At 39.4% G+C, this 17,551-nt stretch overlaps 1 protein-coding gene across 4 annotated transcripts in view; it reads left to right on the forward strand.

The window, feature by feature from the left end:
* The first annotated feature begins 234 nt into the window (after window positions 1-234).
* LOC114454832 (uncharacterized) overlaps window positions 235-17,551 on the forward strand; it is a 34,082-nt gene continuing 16,765 nt past the window's right edge. Inside the window, exons 1-10 of one of the 4 annotated variants that reach the window (XM_028435627.1) lie at window positions 237-458; window positions 3,713-3,788; window positions 4,548-4,889; window positions 8,741-8,818; window positions 8,942-9,054; window positions 11,008-11,103; window positions 11,176-11,251; window positions 11,326-11,477; window positions 17,151-17,222; window positions 17,289-17,340. In XM_028435627.1, coding sequence (XP_028291428.1) covers window positions 3,776-3,788; window positions 4,548-4,889; window positions 8,741-8,818; window positions 8,942-9,054; window positions 11,008-11,103; window positions 11,176-11,251; window positions 11,326-11,477; window positions 17,151-17,222; window positions 17,289-17,340 — 994 coding nt within the window. In that variant the 5' untranslated portion in view covers window positions 237-458; window positions 3,713-3,775. Of the gene's footprint in view, window positions 459-3,712; window positions 3,789-4,526; window positions 4,890-8,740; window positions 8,819-8,941; window positions 9,055-11,007; window positions 11,104-11,175; window positions 11,252-11,325; window positions 11,478-17,150; window positions 17,341-17,551 lie in introns of all 4 variants that reach the window. The other 3 variants (XM_028435624.1, XM_028435625.1, XM_028435626.1) reach the window with 3 other exon arrangements.

Consider the following 17,551-nt stretch of genomic DNA (forward strand, 5'->3'; position numbering starts at 1 on the left):
AACCCAAGTGTGTTAATATTATTTATATAATAAGTCCAAATTAAAGCTGTGCTGTATTTTGATTTGGTTTTTAAAACGGAATAACAAAGAACGAAGGGTACACAAATTTTTATATATGTTAAAAAAAAATTCAGTTTTATATAGTTTCTATTTATTTATTTTTAATATATATCCAGTTTATGGCGGTAATGCACCTGTTATTGATTGTACACGTTAATAAACTCCGAAGAAGAAGAAGAAGAAGAAGAAGAAGAAGAAGAAGAGTTGGTCCTCCGGGCCACTAGGGGCAGCACTTCCTCTGTGTCTGTTTAATTTTCTGCTCGTTAAGGTTGTAGCTCTTGTTATTTTCCTGCTGTTTTACTGCTTTATAACATTAACTGATTATTAAGCAGTTTCTGGCTTTAACGTTTTCTATCCACTGGAGGTCTCTTTCTGTTCCCGGTGTGAATCATCCGGAGGTTAGTGACGCTTTCGTCAAACAATTAACACCATAAGCTAGTTAACCAGCTAGTTAACCAGTAGTCTAACTAGCTGATTAGCAGTAGAAGTTTGTGTAATTGAACCTTATGTTTAAGAGCTACACGGGCTTTGAACCAGGACTGTTTGAATCCTCGTGTTATGAATGTGTTGGTGTTCGTGTCAGATGGTGACCACTGCAGCATTTATCTTTATTTCTCTGATCACATTCAGTCAATGATTAATCAACGTTTATTTAGCTCAATACTGATCAATGTCAGAATAATATTAGAACAATACTGATCAAAATTAGAATAATACTGGTCAATTTTAGAACAATATTGATCATTAAAAGAAGCAACGCATAAGTCACATTACCGATAATTTAAACGTTATTAATACATCAACAAATCAAAACCAAAAAATGGATTTTACTTAAAACATGCTCATGATATGTGGAACCAGAGGTGGTGTAATTAATCTACTGGTGCTCCTCATTTCTGGTGATCAACTTTCGTTGAGTGGTATTATAACGTGCTCAATAAATATTTTACTGCCCTCAAAAAATCTGTAATTGGTTTTTAATAGTGTCAAATGGTAGAATAATCTATTGTTCCTCACACCAGCCTCACAGTCGATAATCAGTCACCAGTTTATCTGGATACTATTTAGACCGTAACACCGCGAAACAAAACATAAACGTGAGCAGATTTATATGAGCTAAAACATCCACAGACTGAATGAAAACATGAGCAGGACCAGAAAACTGCTGAAATAAATCCTAAACAGTCCTATTATGTGAGGAGACCTGGTCCAGGACCTGGGGAGGGAAACCAGGTGGAGTGGACTTCAGTTCTCACTCTAATTTCTCCTTTAATATCAAAATATCTCACAAACAGAACAAGATTTTAAATAAAATTAAAAAAAAAAAAAAAAAAAAAAAACAGAAAAACGCTGGTTTTCCCTGTATTACTGTTTTGGTTTTAAATCAGTAAAACAAAACCACACTGTTTATTTGTTATTTTGATTTTGATTTAAAACTGAATAACCAAAGATCGAAGGGTACACGGATTATGTTCATCCTCTCATTATAGTTGTAGTGAGTTATATTTCACAGTTTCAGGCTGATCAATATGTTGTATTACTAACATATGTTTAATCTAATGGTTGTCATTTAAAATTCTATTGGGGACAGATAGGACAATTATAATATGACATATCTTTCAGTCCCGAGTTTTTAAATACACAGAATCAACAAAACAACATATATGCATACATAGTTGTATAATAAAAAAGTCACGTCCTAAAACTAGTTACGATGATATAAATCTTGATGTCCTTTGTCATTTTGTCATCTTCTAATCTTACAGCATACGTAGGTTTTGCCATTACATATATATATATATATAGTCACAAAGCCATTCTTGTGTGCTCACAGATTATTATTTTATTTTTAAATTATTATATATTATTCCTCAACACTGTAGGGGTATGGAGGATGAGGACTGCCATAATAAATAAATACACTGTTCATTAATTTATTAAAAGTATCAATAATCTGCTGGCGGCATTTTTGTGGGTGGCAGGGTGACCGTGCTTGGGCGGATGATAGCGTCCTCTCTTGTCGGAGGGGCCGGGGCCGCCCTGTGGAGGGTGTTGTATCGTGGCGTCCTGTGGGCCTGTGCTGGCCCTGGTGTGGGTGCAGGTTTTTCTCCTGCTCGGCTGCTCCCAGTTTTGGCGGGGCGGCGGGGGTCGCCCCCTGGGTGTCGGCCTGGCGGGACGTGGGGGTGCCTCTTCCCTTTGGGTGTGGCTTGGTGCTTGTCTTGTGTCCTGGTTTCTCACCTGTCACTGAGAATGTTCATGGACATAATATTTTCATTTAAATGTTCACCTGCACTACTCATCAATGCACTACTGCACTATTATCTTATTATTATTATTGTATTTTTATTTCATTTCATTATTGTTATTATTATTATTATTATTATTATTATTATTATTACTATTATTATTATCTTATTTTATTTAGTTAGCACATATTAGTCTAACTACTCTTTATATTTATGTTTATACTTCTTTTTTTCTTTATTTTTCTTTTTTCTAGTTGATTGTTATTATTTAATGTTTACACTATCAGAGAGAGCACAGTTCACCAAGACAAATTCTTCGTGTGTATTCAATACATTACTTGGTCAATAAAGTTGATCCTGATTCTGATTCTGATTCTGGTTGCCTTGGGGGCGGTCCCCGCAGTGTGCGGGCCCGGGGCGGCCTGCCGCGTCTGTACCAGGGTTGGGGCGGGGTTGCTTGGTGCTTCGGGGAGTTTAGCCCGGGGGCTCGCCCTTGGAGGTTCCCGGTCCCGGGGGGTGCTCTTGGGGTCCGGTGGGCTTGGCCGGCTGGCTGGGCCGGTCCTGGCGGGGGGTCTTCCGCCCTTGCATGCTTGTGGGTGTGGTGCGGAGTGGCGTGGGTGGGTGGTGCCCTGCGAGACCAGCCTCGGGGCTGCGCACGCCGCATGCCGGAGTGGTGGTCTGACTGGGCCCTTGGCTTTAGCAATAACTAAGCCTCATCACGCGGGTGGCGTTAATAAAGGGTGATCTGGGGGGCTCGGTCTGTGCGCCTGGGAGCCGGCGGGGCGACTCGTAGTGTCCCCTTGGTGCCCTAGGCGGCTGGGAATGTGGTTGTCGTGTTCCTGGGCGGGCTGCTCCCGGTGATGCTTCTATTCCGGGTCCTTCTGGCATGGGGCCCAGTCCCTGCTGGCTCTGGGCCCATTTGGCTCGGCTCTGGCCGTCTGCTGAACGTGGGCCTTGGCTCCTCCGCTAGGGTCTTGGGCGGGGGGCTTTCTGGGCCCTCCTCTCTGGAGGTTGGGTGTGGGGGTGGATGTTGGCGGGGGGCCATGGGGTTGGGGTCGGTGTGGAGTGTGCTGGGTGCTCGGCTCCTTGGGGCTTTCTTGGATGTGTATTTGGGGGGCGGTGGCTGCCTCTCGGCTTGGGATCTTAGGGGCGTCTGGAGGGCTGCTCGGCCGTCGGGGGGTGGCCTGGGGCTCCTTGGCCCTCACTCTTTCTGCTGGCCTGGCTTCATCTTCGGACCCGGAATGGAGCCTGGGTTTACAGTAGCGGTTCTTGCACATGCATTGGTCTATGATGCACTGGCACGCCTTGGGCAGTGGGATAAAACTCGTACTAGGCTAAACTTTAGACACGTTGATCCTAAATACCTGTTCTAGGTATTACCACTCACTCCTTCCCTCTGTCCACAGACTCCACCATTGCATTGCTGCTTATCAAAGATTGCACTTCTTGTAGTGTAGACCTTTGACAGCATGTGCAGGCAAGGTAAAAAAAAGAAAAAAAGTGTCAATAATTAATTAAATCAATTATACATTTCATTTATATTCTGAAAAGTATAAAGTGTAAATATTTCACTTTTTATTTATTTATTTCATGAATTTTATTTATCTGTCAAACTCGCTCGTCACAGTTTGTTGGGGTGGTTTCCTAACACCTGATTGGTTACCTGCTCATCAAGTCAAGCTAAATCGATCCCTGACAATGGATTGTGGCAGAGCTAGTCAACATTATTCTGATACGATCTGTACGTTGGTTCTGTTCTATATTTCTGCTTCTACATTCTCAACGAGGTCTACAATCTCTCACCAACTCCTGGAAAATTCATAAACATCCTCCATTGTCGTAGACGCCAAGATTGGAAAGAGTGAAGACCGATGGATTTGGATGGATTGATGTTAACTCCGCCCCCACAGACTGTGACGAGCGCGTTTGACAGATAAAATTAATTAATTTAGTGCAGTAACACCAGACCATGAAATAATAAATAAATAGTGAAATATTTATACTTTATACTTTTCAAAATGAAAATGTAAAATTGTTTTAATTAATTATTGACACTTTTAATGAATGAAGGAACGGTGTATTTTATAGGGCTACATTGTATATGATATTATATTATGTTTTTAAGTGGTTAGGGTTAAAGGTCAGATCTGTTGTATTCCAACCACAAACACACATTTATAAGAAACTAATAATATGAACTAATCAGTGATTATTGATCAGTGTTTGTATGTGTGTGTGCAGTGATGGACGTGAGCATAGCCGTGTCTCTGCTGCGTGGTCAGATGGGGGCGGTGGTGGAGCGTGCGGTGAGCGGTGCCGTAGAGACGGTTCTGTCTGAGATGCTCAGAGCGGTCGGAGTCAAATTTGAGGAGCTGAAGGCGGAGCTTCTTAAAGCCAAGCGTGAGGCGGCGCTGCTGCAGAGAGAGAAGGTTCAGAGGGAGAAGGAGAGCGACGCCGTGAGAGCTAAGCTACGCTACGCTGAGCTAAAGCTAAAATACTACAGACAGGGAGTGGAGGAGGAGCTACAGCACAGAGCTGCACTAGCTCACAGCCACCTGACGGGGGCGCTCAGGACCCCCACTGGTAAGGGTCCTCTCTACTAGTCCAGTCCTGTACTACTGGGGTTCTCAACCTGGGGGTCAGGAACTCATTTTGGGGTCGCGGGACACTAGGGGGTCCCCAGATGCCTTTAAGAATAATTTTCTGAACATTTTCAGCCCATTTTTTTTCTTATTTTTACCCTTTTTTTTTACAACTTCACCAAACTCACCATATTTTAACCTATTTTTCATCACTTTTTCTTGCCATATTTTTTGCTCCTTTTAATGTATTTTTGCTACATTTCTCCCATTTCTATATCACATTTCAATTACATTTCTGCACATTTTTTCCACTTTCCAGACATGTTCAGCACTTATAAACCATTTCTACCTAATATCACATATGTTGACCCATTATTGTCACTTTTAACCTCTTTTCACCATATTTCATGATTTTTTTTTTTGCCACATTGTTCCAATATTGACACTTTGAACCTTTTATTACCACTTTGTCTGTTTTTATCCACTCTAATTTGCAACTTTTAGCACATTTCTGTGGTTTTTTTAAAACCATTTTTGGTCACTCTGAACCATTTATAGCGTACCCTTTTTTTCTGTTGATCTCTGAAGCAGGAGGTCTCATTAAAAAAAGAAAAGCCAACCAGGTTGAAGATGAAAGGCGAGAGCGTTTCCTCTGTTGCCATGGCAGATGAAGAATAAAACGTGGCCATCTCAATCGTATTGAATAACCGCCAGTGCTCGTGGTGGAGGCTGCTTGTGATCTTTCAAATTGAAACGATGGATTGTGACAGAAAGCATGTGGGAAAAAACATATTTGGGTTTTCAGAGTAAAAGGCCTACTATGGCCATGAGATGAGGAGTTTTTCGAACAAAAGTGACGAGTAACTTGAAAAATTATAATAATAATAATATAAGAATATTTTTTTTAACAATTTGAGTCCATTGTTGATTATTTTTACCCTTTTTCTGCTTCTATGTCAAACTTTCCAAATTTTTACTTATTTTCATCACTTTTTCTTGCCATATTTTTGCTCCTTTTAATGATTTTTGCTACATTACTCCCATTTCTCACACTTCTCATCACATTTAAATGCCTTTTCTGCAATTTTTTCCACTTTCAAATGTTTCCGGCACTTATAAACCCTTTCCACCACTTTTCCACCTACTGTCACATACTGTATGTCGACTAATTATTCTCCCTTTTAACCTCTTTTGACCATATTCATGCCTTTTTTTGTGCCAATTTAACCACATTCACAATTTGTCATGCCCATTATTTGCCAGTTTAAGCTAATTTTCCAAAATTGACACTTTGAACTAGTGTTGTGTTCAAGACCGCACTATCCGAGACCAAGACTTGCCCGAGACCAAGACAAGACCAAGACTTTCGGGAGCCGAGACCGAGTCAAGACCAAGACCATAAACATTTTTTTTTTTCAATTTAAAAAAATATATAAATAAATAAAATGTTGACAAGGTTCAACAGTTAAATAACATTCTCTCTTTAATTTTAGTTCATTTTAAATACATTTGACGGACAAAAAAGGTGCCTGCAAAAAATTAACTAAAATATTAAAACTACTACTGCTACTGATAAATTCATAATTATTCTACATATTTCAAAACAAGATTTTTATGTCAGCTGAATGTACAGTAAGTGTTTAAAAGCATTTCTAACAATAAATAATGATTCTTGATTCTGATTCTTTCAGTTGTTCAGGTCACAGAGTTCACAAGATCATGATTTAGTTTGAAAAAGCCTTTAACAGGTTATTTTTATTAATTCACTTAGTTGATATAGTTTAATTTGGTTACTGTAATATAACTAGGATATTCAATAAACTAAGGTTTCCAATTGTAACTGTAAAAGTGAAACTTTCTGAAATAAAACTACAAACAAGTTGTCATCAGTGTAAAAAACATAGATCTACAGGTAGATGTGAAACTAAATAATTGTTGAGAATTATTATTATTCTGGATACAGTGGAAACAGAAACTATAAAAAATAGTTATATTGTGAACCTGTTTATATTGTGGGGAACATATTATAGACATAAATGTAATTAGAGTCTAAAGACACAAAAAAGACTAATATAAGACCTTTTTACAGTTATTTGACTCATTCTGTGCTAGTGCAACTTGCGTTGATGACGCGCTGGTGACGACATAATCCAAGATGGCGGCGGCCCGAACTACAGCCGACACTATGTAATAAAAGCCTTAAAAGACATGGATATAATGAAAAGAGTGGATGGACAGAGACATAAACATGCAGACTTTCACACGGACACACACAGACTTATTAAACACACACAGACCTCGGTAAACAGAACAGGCTTCACCAGGCGGATGGCACTAGGACCCAGAGGCAGCGTAAATGCGTCCCCCGTACTGCATGTACAGGCTGTAATATCATCAGTTTATCATTTTACCTGTTATTAGAGCTACTGTCTTTACCAGGGAGATAATATTTATTACTGGTGATTGTTTTCTGGAGTTTTACCGGTGATTAGTTCATATCTCCTTCTGCTCCACGGTCCAAATTGACACCGTAGCCACACACACACACAGATGAGTGTGTCACACACGTCACTCAGTCACATTAAGGAAGGTTGTGGTCATTATACAGGGTGGATTAAAGAATGAATAAAGGATTGTTTTATCCCGTTCTTCTCCGTGTTATTATCACATTATAAAAAAAGTTTTAAAATAGCAGGAATTAGTGCTGGTCTACAACGGTCTTGAGAGAAAATCCCAAGTCCGAGACAAGACCAAGTCAAAATGCTTCGGAGTCTGAGACGAGACCGAGACCTTTAAAATTTGGTCTTGTCTCGACTGCCACAACACTACTTTGAACCCTTTTTTACCATTTTTTCTGTCTGTTTTGACCCACTTTAATTTGTAACTTTAACCAATTTCTGTCCACAATTTTTGGCTACTTTGAACCGTTTTATTAGTGATTAAAACCATGATTTCCATCTTTAAGATGACTATAATAATAATAATAAACGTTCCTGGATAACAGTGGATATTATTCAGATGAATAAATAAATGTGGTTATCACAGATTCATAGAACAATGGACCATCATTTTACTGACTTTATGGATGGACCCCAAAAATCTCTCCTTTATTCCCCCTTATAGATGGTCCTGTCTCCACATGACTGTTCTTCAATGTTCATGTCTGTGTTCAACCACCTTCAGCTACAGTGGGGGTCCCTGCTCTATGGGACCTTTATTTTGGAGGGTCAGAGGTTGAGAATCACTGCTGTAGATGATCCATAGACAGGATTTTACTTCATTCTTTCTCTGATTTCTTGTCCAAAAGAGGAGGACAGTGATATCTCCTCACTAACAGACATTTCATCTTAGTTGGACTCAGATATTTCTGTGTAAACCCCAAAATAAACATCTTCCAATAGTTTGGAGAAATCTGTTCAAGTCACTTTTGGGACAAAAACCATGAATCACATTTAGAATGAAGTAAAAACACTTCTATGATCGTCTACAGGACTCCACGTCCCACAATGCAATACACCAAACTTTACCAACAATGTCAGTGAGAGACTTTTTACAGTGGAGATCAGAACTAACTTTAGAGCAACAATTTTAACCTTTCACGTTTTTTTAGAGGAAATGATCTTTGATTTATTGATCTCTGTCTTTATCTGATCTAAACTGATCGTCTGCCACAGATTTAAAAATCTTACTTTGTATTTTACTGTAAATTGTTTTAATTTCTCTCTCTCTGATGAGTGTTTGTGTTTTTATGGTTTTTATATATTAGTTAAACTAAAGATCAGTGATGGTGCTGCATTGCCAGATCAAGGCATTTATTCCTGACTTTGGTTCTGAATCCCCCACCCCCTACAGCCCCACAATGCACCTCTTCACACCGAGGCGACGGCGAGCTTACGGTGTCTGACTGGGAGAGGTCAGAGCGACGCTCAGGTAGGTGATGAGCTCTGACCCCTGACCCCTGACCCCTGAGCCTGTGTGTGTGTGTGTGTGTGTGTGTGTGTGTGTGTGTGTGTGTGCGTGTGCGTGTGTGTGCGCGCGCATGTGCGTGTGCAGGTCAGACACTGTGTGATTGGACTATGGAGCCCCCCCAGGTCCAGGACCAGCAGTCAGAGGAGGACTCTACTAACCATATAGACAGCTCAACGCTGCCCCCTGCTGCTCGACAGGTGAGAAAACATCCCAACCTGGCAACCCATTGGTGCACTTTAAACAGTGAATCACTGAAGAACAAATGAACTAATGTGATCTTAATTAATCAGGATCAAAGATCCTGTGACTTTATGAATAACTCAGTGAATCATCTACTTATTGCACAGAACTCCTGTTTATCCTAAACAGAGCGATAAGGTTATGTTTTGACCTCCGTTTCTCCGTCTGTCTGTCATTCTGTCTGTCCGTTAGCAAGATAACATAAAAATAGGAATGGATTTGGAGGAAATTTTCAGGAAAATTCTTAAATGGGACAAGGAACAGATGATTAAATGTTGGTGATGTTTTGACTACCAAAAGAAAAATATATATATATATATATATATATATATATATATATATATATATATATATATACAGTAGTCCCTCGCTATATCGCGGTTCACCTTTCGCGGCCACCGTGTTTCGCAGATTTTTTTACAGTGCAATTATGAATGCATTTTTTTTTAGACGCCATGAGCCGCATGAGCAGCAGGTTTATCCGATACAGACGAAATTCGCCACATGTATTCTTGATCCTAAGATGAGCAAAAAGTAAAATTATGAACACGCCCAGAACCAAAAAATGGTCAAAAAATGGGAAAAACGCATTTGCTGGAGCTAGTCTGAGGGGCTCCATGTGATTCGCTTCAAACCCAGCCAGAACACTTGGAACCCAATGAAGATTAAAAATCATCGAAAGAATTTGCTTATCTCTAACGGTTTGGTCTTGCGGGCATTACAAACACAACGCAAAAATGCGCACAAACTGTGATGGACCCGCTTGACCAACACGTTTGTCCTATTCATATGAAATTCCCCGCATGTATTCTTGTCTCCAAGATGAACAAAAAGTTACCTGATGACCATGCCCAAAACCAAACAGGAAGTCAGCCATCTTGAGTCAAAGGTAAAAAATGGCTAAACACAAGCTAGTCTGAAGCGCTCCATCCGATTCGCTTCAAACTTGGCCAGAACACTGAGGACCCACTGAAGATTCAAAATCATTGAAAGAATTTGTGTATTTCTAACAGTTTGGTCGTGGCGCTGCTGCAAAGTTGCAACGCTAAGTTCTGAAGCACGCCACAATTTAAAAAAACCATTAACTCTAATAATAATAATGATAAAAATAATAATGCTGCTGTAGATTACCTTCCCTGTCAGACTCAGTTCTCACATTTAAAGTGACAGTGTCACAATCTGACAGCTTTGCTCTTCCTCGTTGGTGAATGATAAGCTCCGCCCACCTCTCTCAGTCCTCCTGATTTTACAGATTAATTTAACATTCAGACAAACATAGAAATAATAACCATGTAACTGTAACTGATCAAACCAATGAAGCCTCACTCAAATAATTAAATATGAACATTTACCATTTTATTGTAATGAAATATATAAATGTGTTGTATAATATACATTATATCATTATATAATTCATAATATGTAACACGTTATATATGATTATTATGATATAGTAATATGTATTATTAATATATATGTATGTATATTATGTTATATAATACATCATATAAATCTGTTTTTGATGCTGTAATAAACGTGTCAATATCATCTGTTAGTTAAATATCACACAATGGTTCATGGTTTATGTCACTTTTAATTTATAATAAGTAACAAACAATAAATGGAAAATTTACAAAAAGATGAAATAAATATAGAAAGAAGAACAATATTAAATGATAAAGCAGGGGTACAAAATACAGGAATCAGTAAATGCATATTTCAGATGAAACACTAATGCTTGATGATGATGATTATTATTATTATTAAGTAGCTTTGGAGTTTAATCAAATACATTCTGTGTGTTGATGTAACTAATAGAAATAATTTTAATGCTGTTTTTTGGAACTAAATGAACTTTTATTGATATAGAATGTTTCTATGACGACTCATGGCGTGGGTTAATACTGCAGGTGAAGCAGGAGGTGCATTCGGCTGAGGGGGAGGAGCTAATGTGTGTGAAGGAGGAGCCACAGGAGGTGAAGCTTCCTTTGCTGCCGCCTGCTGAGGTACACACAAACACACACACATGCACACACACACCCCTAACAACAGAGCTGCGTTATTAATGTTTGTTTCAGACTCTGAGCTGGGCCACGCCTCCATCCAATCTGTCCAATCACAGCGCAGTGGGTAGACTGGCAGCTCAGAACAGCTGTGAGTGTAACACACACAGATGGGGTAGGTCTGCTGTTCTAACAGTTAGTGTGTGGCCCCCCACCCCCCCTCAGCATCCCCACTGGGCTCGCCCCTCCCTCGCCCTGTGGTACGGCACTGGAACAAAGATCTGCGTCTGTACGAGGAGCTGAAGATGAGACGATGGAACCTGAACCGACGTCGAGAACTACAGGAAACGCTGAGTCAGCCTCTGCTCACTGAGCTGGTTAGACACACACACATCATACTTCATAATGAATCAAAAATTAAAATAATTGCCTGTATATAAACAAATGTAGTCAAAAATACAGGAATTAATGAAACATTGTTTATTTATTTATTTTTTTTTTATTAATCTTTTTCATTTGGAAATACAAAGGTAAACAAAAATTATACATAATACACATTTCCCATCATTTTTTCTTTTACAATGAACATAAAACTCAAGGCCCTAAAAAAAGAGCCAAACAACAAAAACAGTGTCTCTGACAGGAATTATAATAGTAATGTATATATATATATATATATATATATATATATATATATATATTAATACAATTGTACAGAAAAAAAATAAAAAAATAAATAAATAAAAAAAATAAAAAATAAATAAATAAATTAAAAAAAATAAATAAAAATAAAAAAAAATGAAAAATGAAAATACAAATTTGACATAAATTAACCCAAATGAAGACTCACGTACAAGTGATTAACTGTGATGAATGGTTGATTGGGTTACGAGAGTGCAGAAAAACGTGGCATTTGTAATGATAACCTTCACAAATACTGCTAATAAAACAATAATAATAAAAAAAATGTAAAAAAAATAAATAAAAAAAAAAGGGGGGGGGGGGGGGGGCTGGGTGCGGCGGGTATTGGCAGCATGGAGGGGGAGTCAGTCAGGGGGTAAGGTTTTCAAAGAGTTAAAGTAGTCCGTGAAAGGTTTCCATTTACGAACAAACTTAGCAGTGTCACCCTTCACAGAGAACATTATCTTTTCAGATTTAACAAAATATATAACATCTCTAAGCCAGCGGGCAATCGAAGGTGGTTTTGGGGATTTCCAAAGGAATAGAATACATCGTCTTGCTAACAGAGATGTAAAGGACAATATATCTGACTGTAGGCGGTTTAAATTAGAAGAATCAACAGAAAGGCCAAATATAGCAAGGAAGGGACCCATTTTAATGCATTTCCCCATAACTTGTGACATAATTGTGGAGTAGTCGTTCCAGAATTTCTGTAAGCTCGGACATGAAAAGAACATATGGCTTAGAGTACAGGATGGAGCCTGACATTTATCACATTGATCTGAAACATTAGGGTATATTCGGGATAACCGAGATTTTGATAGATGAACTCTAAATTGTATTAATCCCAGCCTAGCACAGGGTGTGCTCGAACGTATATTATTGATGGCCTCATCCCACAACAGATCTGTAAACTGAAGACCCAACTCCTGTTCCCAAGCAACGCGAGGTTTGGAAACCGAGTGGCCATCAAATGACAATAACTGGGAGTATATTTTAGATATTAAAGCTTTCTGGCTGGGTTTTAGTGATAAGAGATCCTCCCATGGTTGGCCAACAGGGAGAGAGGGATAGCATGGGAATAGGCTAGAGGTACAGTGTCTGATCTGGAAATAGCGAAACAGATGGGAGGCTGGTAAATTAAAATCTATACACAAGTCCGAAAATTTCGAGAAAACACCATCTTTATAAAGATCCCTGAAACACGTAATGCCTTGGCTCTGCCAGCTCTTAAACACATTGTCAGTAAGTGATGGAGGAAACATATGATTTTTGGTGGCAGGGAGGAGGAAAGCAGAGCCAGTAAAGAGGATGAGGATAGCGATTGCGCCTCCAACTTGCACCACAGCAAATCTGAAGATTTAAGCCAACAAATCACCTTCTGAATATGTGCTGACCAATAATAAAACAAAAAATTTGGTAATGCCAATCCTCCACCAAGACGAAGTTGTTGCAGCAATGAATATCTTACTCTGGGTGTCTTCCCACACCACAAAAAGGTAGAAATACATTGGTCAAGTGATTTGAAAAATTTTTTGGTTAGAAATACAGGTGCACATTGAAATAAAAAAAGAAATTTGGGCAGCACAGACATTTTAATTACATTAATTCTACCTATCAAAGACAAAGGCAAGGAGTTCCACCTCTGTAAATCAGCCTTGACCTGGGCCAACAAGGGGGAGAAATTAGAGGCAAAAAGTGAAGGTAGAGTGCGGGTGACATTAATCCCCAGATACCTGAATCCCATCACACTCAATTTAAAAGGAATGTCAGATTGTTTAAGTGATAATGCAGATTGGTTTATGGGATAACATTCACTTTTAAGAAAATTAACTTTATAGCCGGAGAAGGAGCCAAACCTTTGAAGTAAGTCCAAAATAGATGCTATACTAGACAGTGGGTCTGAGACATAAAGGAGCAGGTCATCTGCATAAAGTGATACCTTAAGTTCAATATCAGACCGAGAAACCCCGCGGTAAATGGGGAGGGATTTTAAGGCAATTGACAGGGGTTCAATGGCCAGCGCGAAAAGTAGTGGGGACAAAGGACATCCTTGTCTGGTACCACGTGAAAGTGTAAAATAGTCAGAATAAGTATTGTTTGTGTGAATACTAGCCTGGGGTGAAGTGTAGAGAAGGCGAATCCAAGATATAAATCTATTACCTAATCCGAATTTATTAAGTACCGCAAACATATAATTCCACTCTACACGGTCGAATGCTTTCTCTGCATCAGTTGAGATGACCACTTCAGGGACTAAGGAAGAGTTTACAGAAAAAATTACATCGGAAAGAGTGCGGATATTATAAAACAGCTGACGCCCTTTGATAAAACCATTTTGTTCTTCTGAAATAATAGTAGGAAGAATCTTCTCGAGGCGCATGGCCAGGACTTTGGCTAAAATTTTGACATCAACATTTAACAAAGACAGAGGCCTATAAGAGGCACAAGAAGCAGGGTCCTTGTCCTTCTTTAAAAGTAGAGTTATGGAGGCCTGGGTCAGAGTCGGAGGCAGTAAACCAAGTTCAAGAGACTCATTATACATTGAAATGAGAAGAGGCGTTAACTTATCCACAAATCTTTTATAAAACTCAATACAAAATCCGTCGGGCTTTGTTACTTTGCATCGATCTAATGGCAGCTGTAATTTCTTGCGAAGTAAGAGGCGCATCTAACACATTTGCTACATCTAAACCCACAGTAGGGAAATTAAGCTTATCAAAAAAAGAATTCATTGCTGATGCATCGGATGGAAATTCTGATTGATAAAGAGAGGAGTAATAGGATTTAAAAATGGTATTAATAACAGCTGGGTCAGATGTGAATGAGCCTGTTGAGTCTCTAACTTGAGGAATCAATCGAGAAGTAGATTGTCTTTTTAACTGATGGGCTAGTAATCTGCTCGATTTATCGCCATATTCATAATAGGTACTTCGAGAACGTTGTATAAGTCGTTCTGCATCCACTGTTGTTAAGAAATCAAGCTCTGCCTGTAAGTCAAGTCTCTGTTTCAACAAATCAGGGGTTGGGTTCACAGAATTTAGTCTGTCTGTGTCCAAAATTTTTGCCGTAAGCTCTTGTACTTTTGCCTTGCGAATTTTCACTGAATATGCTGAATATGAAATAATTTGTCCACGAATATAAGCCTTCAAAGACTCCCATAAAATTGAAAAACTGACGGAGTCGTTTTTATTCAATCTAATAAAATCATCTAATGAAGATGAAATAAATACATTAAATGCCTCCTCAGACAAAAGCAGAGGATTAAGCCTCCAGGGCGAAAAAAAGCGCGGCCGGTCAAGGAATTTTATGTCTAAAGTTAGAGGGGCGTGGTCTGAAATAACAATCGAATGATAAGCAGAAGAAGTAACTTTAGGAAGAAGAGAGTTGTCAATAAAAAAGTAATCAATACGAGAATAGGATTGGTGTGCATGAGAAAAGAAAGAAAAATCTTTGGCTTGAGGGTTGCACACCCTCCAAGGGTCGACCAAACCATTCTCGAGCACAAGGTCGGAAACTGACTTGGCCATACGGGATTGTGTTAGGGTGCGCACATTCGAGCGATCCAGGGAGGGATCAATAACACAATTTAGGTCACCTCCCACTATCAAAAGGTGTGTGTCCAAGAAAGGTAAGTTGCTAAACAATTTATTCATAAAATTTGGGTCGTCGAAATTCGGAGCATAAATATTCACCAATAAAACTGGGTTGTGGTATAGAGTGCCAGCAACAATCACGTACCGACCATTTTTATCACTTATAATTTTAGAAACAGTTAATTGAATGTTCTTGCGGACCAAAATCGCCACTCCTCTTGCCTTGGAATTAAAATTTGAGTGAAAAATATCTCCAACCCATGGACTTCTCAGTTTTATTTGATCCCTATCACGCAAGTGGGTTTCCTGGAGGAACCCTATATCAACGTCAAAACGCTTTAAATGGGAAAATATCCTCGAGCGCTTAACTGGGTTATTTACACCTTTAACATTCCAACTAGTTAATGACCAAGTTAGTACTGGTCATTTACATGATGATCAAAAAAAAATTGACCAACCCACCGCACCGTGGGGAGGAGGAGGAGAGGGAGAAAAAAAAATAAATAAAAAAAATTGAAAAAAAAAAAAAAAAAAAAAAACACACACACAGGTATTCAGAGACACAACACCAACCCACCCGCCCACCCCCGCACAATAGTTGTTCCCATCCCCAAACGATAGGAGCAGCCGTGCTGACTCCAATGGGAGCCATTCTCCTATTGAGCTACTTACAGCTAGTTAACTTAAGCCTAGATATAACGGGGAAACCCCTGCAATGAGTAAAATGTTAACAGAACGCAAAATGTAGGGCAATAAGAAGATAGAATAAACAAATAATAATAATAAATGAATTAAAAAACAAAACTAAAATATCCCAATTTCTGGATATCACAAATAGTATAGTAAAAGTTGCCAACAGCACAGCGGTAATAACATAGTAAATATAATAAACAAACTATTGCAGCCTGTAGTTATACAAACTAAACCATGTCTCTTCAGCTCGGTTCCCGTGGGAAGCCAGTGTGCATGAAAGTATTAACTCACCCAGGAACCTACAGCCATGCTAGAAAACAGTGCGAACAACCGTGCTTTACTTGGTCATCGTCTGAATGAACAACTTAGCCTCTTCTGGTGATGTGAAGTCTCGCTGCACGCCTCTGTGGGTTATGCGCAGCCGAGCAGGGTGTAACAGTCCGAACTGAACTCCCTCAATCTCACGTAACTGGCGACGGACGTCGTTGAAAGCAGCACGGGCCCGTGCTGTCTTGGTGGTGTGATCCGGGAAGACAGAGATGGACATATCCCGAATGTTTATGCGCTGCCTTTCTCTCGCTTTTTTTAGAATGTCGGAGCAGTCCGTGAAATAATGAAGCCTGGCCACAATCGCGCGGGGACGGTCGCCAGGTTTGGGTTTAGGCATAAGGGACCGGTGGGCTCTGTCCACCAGCGGCTCCTTTTCCAGGTCGAAAGCCTGCATTAGTAGTTTAGCTCCCCAACACGCGTCCTACACCATGCTTAGCTAAACCGGAAGCCTGAAACATTGTTTATAATCTGTGAGAAAAAGATTAAGAAAACAAAAGGAAAATGTATTTTTTAAGTCATATTAAACGTTTGTTTATTGTTCTGCTGCATGTGAAGAACATGCTGATGTAAATCATCATTAACTTTATCAATTATTAATTTTCTCGACCTGTAAATTTTATTACGTTACCTCGAGCCAAACAGTGAAGGTTTTTCAAAAGATTATCATGGAATGAAAATGTCCTCCAGTTTGTCACGCCCCACCTGTCATACCTCCATTTCTCACTGTGTGTGTGTGTGTGTGTAAAAAAGGTGAGGGAGCGTAGGGAGAAGACTCGTCTCAGAGTGGCTCGATGGCGAGCTAAGAGGAAGCTTCAGGCTCAGGTGGGTCAGATCCACCAATCACAGCCCACATCATTTTTCACTGACTCTTCCCCTTTTCTCCTTCAGGCTGAAGGGGGCGCCGTGCCTCGGGCTGAGTTTCATGTGTCAGCGTCCTGTGGTGAGTGTAGAGCTGTAGAACATAGATAGGAAACACTGTGTATGTTACTCCTCTTTTACCACCTCAGTCACCACTCAAATCGTAACCCCAGACTGTTACAGGGTTGAGTCAGTTATAATGTAAATGCATAATTGTTAATGGTTTACAGTTATGACATAGTTGTTATTGTAATTGAAAAAATTGTTGTCAACTGACCCATTAGCATTAGAGA

The sequence above is a fragment of the Gouania willdenowi genome, chromosome 21 (genome assembly GCF_900634775.1).
Source record: "Gouania willdenowi chromosome 21, fGouWil2.1, whole genome shotgun sequence".
Classification (NCBI taxonomy): Eukaryota; Metazoa; Chordata; class Actinopteri; order Blenniiformes; family Gobiesocidae; genus Gouania; species Gouania willdenowi.